We start from the raw sequence: 9,085 nt of genomic DNA, 5'->3' as shown, positions 1-9,085 counted from the left end.
ACTTTGCCCATCATGCTGGACAGCATATATGCTAGTGATAGGTTTTCCTTTCAAATTAGTAGCAAAACCAAAAATCTAACCTGGCAGAGCCAGTTTTGAGCTATTCACTCACCCCGCTCTTCCCAGGAATGAACTGCGATGCCACACTAGAGCTGAACAGAGTCAACTGATTTCTGACAGCACTCAAATACTTCCAGTCTCCAGGACATCAGTAAAAGCTGTGCTGACTTTTAGCAAACAGCTGGAAGCCAAGACAACATGTACCTTTGTCTGCACCAAGTATAAATTAAGATTTCAGGGTACTGAAGTGATATACTGACAGCAGCTTAAGCAAGTCGGTGGCTGTAGATATTCGGAAGCAGAGCGCTGAATTTGGGTCACAGCAAGTATCTGGAGTTCATCACTAACAAATAGAGTTCAAATACGTGAAAGCAAGGAAGACAGCAGCAATACGGTACCTTTAGGATTTGTGCTTGGGGAGGATGCTGCCTTTCAGACCTCTATACCTAAGCCATACAAGCCGACACTATATACAACCCCCGCAAGCTCTAGCCTTTTCAGAGGTTTATGTATCCCAAAGCATACGTGGATAATCCAAAACTCTATCCAGTTCTTTAACCTCTGCCAGGAACACCAAAAGCATACCTGCTGGCATCAACTGTGACACTTTCTTGTGCGACTCTCAAACGGCAATAAGCAGGTCATTAACTGGCTTCCACTCTAAAACCGCATTTGGATCCCTTGCCTATAGATAAAAGCATCTGGAGTCAATTTATCCAAGTGCTGAGCCATGTACTATTATAATGGTTCCAGTACAGTAAACCTACTTTTTCCACTCCAACTTTTCATTATAATAGAGGCTTTCAGTAAAACAGGGATTTTGCCCATAAGTCATTACCACAACTTGAATGATTTCCAGCATAACCTTTTCCACGACAGGATACGATCAGGTCTACCATACCTATAGGCGTTTAGACACACTAACAAGCTTCTGACAGTACATTTACACGTCAACAATATTTACAGCTTATATACTACTATCAGTCTATATCAAGAACAAGTCATATAGTTGTTCTTAAAATCTCTTTTCACAAAAGAAGACCAGTCTCCAAATTATCATGTGTACTTATTAAAATTGGCCAAGCTCAAAGTTTCTACAATTTTTCCCCTAATCAGAACAGCAATAATTTTTTTTTTTTTTTAACTTGGCCCACCTCTGTTTCTGTAATAACTACAGCTATAAAACAACACAAGCACTTCCAGAGACATACATGAATTGCTTTTACTGTCAGGACTTCACTTGACAATAGCCAAACATTCCTTAACTCTGAGCCAACCACAACTAATAAGCTAAAATTTAAAGCATACACCGGGACTCAAGGTTTCACAAGACATTTTTTCCACTTCTAAAAACAAAGGTACTGAATGGAAATGTATCTAATAATTTTTGCCATTTTCCCCAGAAGCAGCACAGCATTACATCAACAGAAATACTGCACGTACAGAGATGCAGGAGCAATCAAGTTTAGGGTGGCACAGCTCTAATTCATACTAAAAGTTTCATTCGATAAGCTCTACAGAAGTATTTCCTTCTCGATTCTGAAACACAGGAGGCAGCAAGAGAATTAATAGTATTAGTGTTACAGGTACCTGCCACCCTCCTGCATTTGAAACAAGCAGCATTAATGCTAATCTTTCTTACACTAAGAGCAGCAAACAAGTTTCAAGTGTTTCTCAGAACACTGCTCTCCATTTATCACTCGTTGCCTGCAGCACTCACGAGTGCAAGCTTGCACAGCAGGGCAAGAGCGGCGTACAATTTTGTGACAAAGACGACTCGCTTCTACAAATTTGCACGCGTCAGGAAAATGATTCAGAAAACAGCTGTTCCACAAAGCCCTACGGAAAACACTCTTCCAGCATCATTACTCTGCTTTGGAAGGAGTCTCTTCTGGAAGAAGAAACCGTTAATGGAGACCCTGACACTTGTGGCTGCTGATTAAAGAAAAACACAGATAAAGCTATCGCGATCCCTTGCCAGTAGCCCCAACGCCTCTACAAAGAGCCCAGTCTCCTCCAAATAAGCGATCCAACTCATTTGCTCACCGACTCCTCAGTCATTAAATTTTCAGGCTAGGCTATTACAATCAATGATCAAAAAATGTCAGCCATCTAATTTAAGCCTCTCGCTGCATCCTTACTCCAGTACCATCTTCATGCAGGCAAGCTTTAGTATGTTCTTTGGGAAAGTTTCCTAATTTCACTCTAGTTGCCACTGCGCAAGGCAAATACCTTAGAAAAGCCTTTCCAATCGGGTCTTCTCAGCCTGATCTTCCAAAATGAGAGCACAATTTTGCTAATCGATCTTCTGGTAGGAACCTCCAGCTTGACCCCTGAGCTAGCGTGTACCAGGTGTGCACCCAGAGCCATCCCGGGCAAACAGAACCAAATCCCAGGCATTTATTGACACGACTGGATATCGCTACCTAAATGACACATATGGGATGCTGTCCAGAAAAAATGGGAAACAACTTTTCCGAGACAAAGTTCTCCTGCCTCATTCTACTCAGCAAAAGGACGAGATGTTTAAGAATAAATACCTCACAAACGTTATCTTTCAAAGAGGCAGAAGAGAAAAGCTGCAACTAATTTCAACAGCTACTTTGCATCACCCTTTGGGTCTCCCCAGGAGCAATATCAATTAATGGGACCCAAAAAAAAAAAGGGAAAGGAGGTGGCTATAGTCTCCTCATGTGTAACAACATCATCTGAGTAGGTTCTTCTGCCAGCTGCCACGTGAAAATGTGCTGGGTCACACTGCAATAGCAGTACTTGCTCGGAGAAGTCATTTTGGAAGAACTCTTAAGGACTTCTGCCTCATGACTACTACAAGGGGCTGTACGAGACAAACATTAGGAACCTCACTTAATTCTGCCTAATCCAAGTGACCAAAAATCAAATCCGAAGAGTTTTATTTCTCTAGGAAAATGTGTCACTTCATAGGAACGACTTTGCATAAAGAGTAATTTCATGTTTTCCAAAGAGATGATCTACTGAATAATATTGTAAGGGCAACTATGCTGAAGAACGGTGTCAGCGAAGAACCAAACTTACGGATCTCAAAAGGATTTTTAAAAAAAAAAGCTAAATCAGGACTGAAGTCTTGATGCCTGTATCAAGTTTATTCCACTCTGACTTCCTACAGCTTTAAAAAACATACCAGAACCTTGTAACTTTGGCTTTATAGACCTCGGCCATCATAAACGAATCCCCTCTGACAAGTAATGATGCTTTCTTTTGCAATACCTTATTTACAAGTTAACACATAATTTAGAGATAAACTACTGCAGTGCAAAGATTATGCGGTGTTAAATCCCTACAGAAAGTCACCTTATAATATAAGGTAAAGGCAAATATAGTATTTTTGTCTTGTCTAAGCTAAAAAGCCATCTCTGCTACAGCCTGCAAGTAAGGGCGAGGCTCAAAGACTTCTCACGTACAGCTTGCGTATTTGTAACATGGCATGCACATTTTCAGGTGGCCGTTTTCAGATCAAGGGGGTCTCTTTTCTGTTTGTACTTCAGTATTTCTGTAATGCTCACATCTAACGCTTTCCTGGAATATCACCAATATCTTTAAAGATCTGCATGTAATTAAATTCACTCTCTCCCTGTAACTGCTTGTCAATAACTGGCTTATTTTGAAAGGAAATTTATACTTCACTGCTCAGAATTTTTAATTAGTTTTTAAATCAGGTAGTATAGCATACATCAATGCAAAGAAATCATTTAATTTTGAATCCTAGCTTTAAGGACACAGAACCAGGAAAGACCCTTGGCAAAGCCACAAGAAACCTTCGCTTTGGATTAACCTCTCTGGCCACAGGGTGCCTCTGCTGCTCAACAAATACTCCGAAGCCGAGCAAAGTTTCTGCTGGTTAATCACCAGCTGTAATCCATAAACTGTACTCGTGCGAGCTGAAATCGATCTGCTCAGGATAAAGCTAGGTCAATATCTGATCATCCTGAAGTGCTCTCATTAGCTGGGATTGTCAGTCCTGCAGAAGCAATGTTCACCTCGCCCAGACAAATCATCCATTTACGCTATGCTACCAAAAAAAAAAAAAAAGCCAGGCTGTCAGGCTTTGCATGCACCCCCGACACAGAGGACAATGAGTTTTGATCGAATTTCTATAACGCAAACCAAGCCTAGCACGATGCACTGCTCACCAGCAACGCCATTCACAAAGCTCCTGGCATTCCTGAACTGCCCCTGGGTGCTCGCGGGGCTCCTCCGTCTGGTTGCGTCTTTTGGGTTCAGCCTGAGACATCGTCATCAAAGGTGTATGCCTAAAAGTTTACAATGAGCGTGGTTGATCTAGAAAACTGTTAGAAAAGGCAATTAATCATCTGACTGAAGCTGGAGATACACAGGCAATGAGATCAAGTGATAAGGGAGCACAACAGCACTAAAATTTTAAGTACTAGAGGGCTGCAGCATTTTGGCTGGTTGCATTAAAAGTGCTCAGTTCAATCTCAATGGGAACAACGCCTCAATTGGAATACTCCCCCGGTAGAGCACTGTCGGTATCTACATTCGTACCATGTAAGCTCTACTTTAACTAGTATAACAAAGCACCAGCAAAGGTAGCACATCGTAAAGCCCAGCAGTGACGTAAGATTTTCCATGTCACTGGAAAAAAAAAAATTGCAATGTTTCAAGGAAACAATTTCATCAGATTTCATTTACTGCACTATGTACTGAGCGGATTCTTCCACAGACGTCTGGTTTGCCATCCACTGAAGTATAAAATGTCTAAACAGTCTCAAGTTACAGGTTACTTAAAAACACTGTATTTGTATAGTCCTCCCTGAAGACAAAGAAAAGCCTAGCCTCTAACATATTGTTCCTTTCTAAGTGATTAAACACTAGTATGAATTTTTAAATTTATTTCTAACGTACCAGGACTACAAAAGTCACACAAAGAACGTGATAAAGAGGCAATACAATGCAATCAAAGCAAGCAGACACTCGAGCTCTGAAAAAGACACTTCACTAACTCTTTATTTCAAGAGTTCAGATCATCTTTGCACACACGAGACTGTCATCAAGTTGAACAGGAGTCGTGTAGCCACAGCGGGCGCAGCAATGATACCCTACTGGCATGAACACTTCTGGACATAAAGCTTTGCAGTCTCATATAAATATTTACATCTGCCAGTTTGTACTGAACGCTCACCGACACAGAATGCGAAAAGTTTCTAATGCTGGGTACGTGTATCCTTCGTTCCACTTCATAGTGCAGCACCGAGCCCTTACCTTATTTATAAAGAAGGCTTTCAGCGAGGAAGCATATATTTTCTGTACATATGCATCAGCTTGCTTTCAAATAGATTTATGCTAAAAAGGCCTCCCTCACATTCAGATCTAGGTCAAAAATGCATTTAAAAGTGAATGAGCTGCACTACATAGGAAGGAGACAAGCTGTTCGGAGCAATCCTCTTTAACATTTACACATCGACAAACACACAGAGCAGCATAGGTGCACGTAAATGAAGACAATCTGCTTCAGAAATCCTACACCCAACCCGGAGTCAGGTTGCAGAGGTTGGGCATGCGTCTGGTGGAAGACCCAGTTCTGCTGGGCTCTGCGAGGACCTGCGTGGTTTCTCGTCGAAAGAGCACAGCGGTGAAAACAGAACAAACCCTGAAAAGGGGCCTGTGCAGACGATGGCTGCACTCCCGTTTTCCAGCGGTTTCTCTGAGGTTCCCACTTGCCTCTCAGGTCTAAGTGGAAGGCTCCAGAGAACGGAAGATAGGCATTTAGGTTTAGACCAGATATCAGATGCAATTAGACACTACTGTCAGCCCAGTTCTGGGACGACGAGACAGGTAATTTGTAACATGTGCTCCCCTTCACATGACACACTGCGATTACAAGACTCAAGACACATACATTACTATTACCTCAACGCGTGCCAGTGTCCTGCCGCCAAGTTATTCAGCTGCTGAGGATGGAGTTGTAGGATAAAGCAATATATCATGACTAGCTACAAATGAGCAAAGAACAACCTCCTCCCCTTTCTCACGAAACCCAAAATAAAACCCATCATCTTTAATTCCAGACAACCCGCAAATCTCAATTTTCCCCTACAGGCAAAAACGATCACTGCATGATTGGGTTTTATTTGTTTTTTCTTTCCCCCACCTTTTCATCTTACATTTGCTAACTCAAAATCCAAAGTCAGAAAAAATATATATATTTAGTCGGAAGTACGTCAGTTACGTTTTATTAACCTACTCCAAGGGAAAAGCTTCAGGGATTCACCATACAAGTATAAAACCCCTTTCAAACACCTAGGGGTTACTATATTACTTCATCCCAGCAGTCAACCAATGCAGTAAAAAAATTAAAATACTGAAAATGGATGCTTTTCCCCTCTTCCACGTGTCCAGTGATTGCTCCATTACAGCGTGATGAGGTCTACCAAGTTGCCTTTAGGAGGGGTCATGTTGTCTGGAAAGAAGTTGACTAGCGTATCAAACAGCTGAGTCCTCTGCGCGTACGTGTGGTCAACGTCTGAAAATCCTGGGGGAGAAAGAAAAGGGGAAAGCAAGTCAGCGCTCACTACTTTAAATGCTCAGTTGAGCTGTGGAGTATGCCAGTTGTCCGTTTTGGACTGATGTTAACTATTTGCTACTGCTGCCTCAACTAACTAACAAGGCTGCCAGCAAACTGTCCCACTACTATGTGCGTATACACACAGAGATCACATCATCCCAAGCCAACGCTGCAATCAAAATGCCATAAAAAGTAACAAGCGAAACGGCTGTCAAGCTCATTGACAGTCCTGAAGGAGTGGGGGGAGCAAGAGTCCTCAGGGGACTCGCTCTGATGTCCCAGAAAACAAAATCCGTGTAGCTATTTTTATTTGGTGCCTCATTTCTTCTGTCCTCAGGCTTTCCTCGTTATCTTCACTACTGTCTTAACCAGAACTGGTACTTGGATTGCTTGCAGTTTTTCTCGAGACAAGCTCTGCTGATGGTGGGAGTCCCAGGTCAGAGTTGCTATTTAACGACTGGACTTGTACCGAGGACCCAGGCTGCACCTTGGCACAAGGGTGCTCTGCAAACCAGTTTTGTGAAGTGCAGCCTCCCAACAGGGGAGGGTTTACTCTGCAGCAGAAGTATTGTTTATCCAAATCCCCATACTTAAACCATCAACAGCAAGAACAATAGAGCGGGCATACAACGATTTCCTCTGCTTTGCATTACTTCAATCACTGGTATCTCAAAGGAATGCTTTTTAATTCAGTCAACTCACTCTTCAGTTAATCAAAGTCAAGCAAGTTAATCAAATCAAGGAGGGGGTGCTTTTTTTTGTTTTCTTTTAGAAGCACCACTTGTCATATGTATCCTCCTATCTGTAAAGCCAACCTCTGAATAAAGTATTGTATTGTGTCAAGAAGTAATTAATCTTTTAGAACACTTAAAACTAGGGAAAAAACAACTTTCTGAAACTTGGGTTTTCTTCCTTTAAAAAATTCCTCTTACAGCATGAACTAGATAACACCTTCCAAACCACACAAGCTCAGCAGAGCTTCCTCATCCAGCAGGGCAGACAGTGCAGGGGGCTTTTCCTTCCCTCGATTCCTTAGGTTGGGAATTACACGTTCGTCAAAAACTGAAGTCATCCATGCCCCTGGCGAGAGCTCGGAAACTTGAGGACAACACATCATTACAAGAATCTAAGTTATGCCTACAGCCTTCCTATAGCTTGCCCAGGATTAATCTCTCAACAGTTTAAAAGAGTTAACTGGACAGAATAGTGAAACAAATTATGGCTTTGGCTCAGACCTCCTGTTTCCAGCCCTACATGCCACTGTTTTCTTCGCTCTTGACATTCTGCCCAAAGAACTAGTTTTGCAAAGAACAGAGCGAACCAAACTACTCCAGGAATTGCAGTTATCACAGCAAACAGAGCCGTAGCCATGCTGTGAGATTCCAAAGTGACATGACAGGAGGTGCTTTATTCTGACCAAAGCTTCTGTTTATTTGGGTAACAGTGAAGCATCAGATGGAATAAGAGACAGAAAATGATCCCGGGAGGCATGGGTTTAAAACCACTGGTGACAGATGTTTTAAATACGGGCTTGAGGCATTGGACACTGGTCATTATAAATAATCTCTCAAATGTCTAAGTAGTGGCACTTTGCATATTCAAACCAAAAAGGGCCTACAATACTCATATGAATTATAACATTTGATATAAAAAACCAGTAGAAACTACTAGTAATGATCTTTATCAGAGAGAACATAGTATAATTCTTCTGATACACAATACTCACCAAGAGTGGTGAAATCCGAGCCAGACTTAAATAATGCCGAGGCAAGAAGCTGGAACTGCAGAAGAGGAGGCGGAGAGACAAAAAGGAAAAAAAAAAAAAGTGTTATTAACTGCACAGGGAAAAAACCCAAAAGATTCATAGAGGTCCAAGTGGCTTTAGAGTTCCTGGGTTTTCTTTCCACAATCCTTAGAACTACTGTGCCATACATATGAATAACAGCAGCAGACATTTTCATGTGAGCAATGCAATTTGTCACCTTGGCAGAGCAAGCCGGGTAGTTGTTCCTAGAATCAGAGCAGCGTTGATGCAATGAAAGGTACTTGACTGGGAGCCCTAAACCCTCATTTTTTACATATACTTTTTTGCCTCTCTGGCAGATATCACAGTGCAGAAGTAAGGTAGAGCCTCTTCCACACAACAGCATTCCCAGGGATGAACGTGGTACGGTCTCAGCGAGCAAGGATTAGATGGCACGAAAACAGGGTAACTGCTACAGCACAGCATGAACTTCTTGAACACAGAGAAAGCTTTAAATGGCAACAACCTTTCTGAACTGCCAGAGAAGCTCATATCACAAGTGTAAGGCAATGTCTTTTTAACTAAAAACGTTCTTTGCTTGGGAACATCAGAATCATGAGTAAAAACGTTTTAAGTAACACATTCACAGTCTTGTTCTCCCTTAACGTCTTACTGATAGACAGTGAACACAGTATCTTCCTCTGCTCCCGGCTGCTGTT

General features: G+C 42.0%; 1 protein-coding gene across 3 annotated transcripts in view; it reads right to left on the bottom strand.

The window, feature by feature from the left end:
* Positions 1 to 894: 894 nt before the first annotated feature.
* Positions 895 to 9,085, bottom strand: part of MKLN1 (muskelin 1) — a 104,209-nt gene continuing 96,018 nt past the window's right edge. For all 3 annotated transcript variants that reach the window (XM_082310450.1, XM_082310451.1, XM_082310452.1), the window contains 2 exons: positions 8,349 to 8,403; positions 895 to 6,589 (listed from right to left, as the gene is read on the bottom strand). In XM_082310450.1, the coding sequence (XP_082166576.1) occupies positions 6,468 to 6,589; positions 8,349 to 8,403 (177 nt within the window). In that variant the 3' untranslated portion in view covers positions 895 to 6,467. The remainder of the gene's footprint in view (positions 6,590 to 8,348; positions 8,404 to 9,085) is intronic.

The sequence above is a fragment of the Platalea leucorodia genome, assembly GCF_965183815.1.
Source record: "Platalea leucorodia genome assembly, chromosome: 4".
NCBI lineage: Eukaryota > Metazoa > Chordata > Aves > Pelecaniformes > Threskiornithidae > Platalea > Platalea leucorodia.
This window is presented reverse-complemented; position numbering and strand designations above follow the sequence as displayed.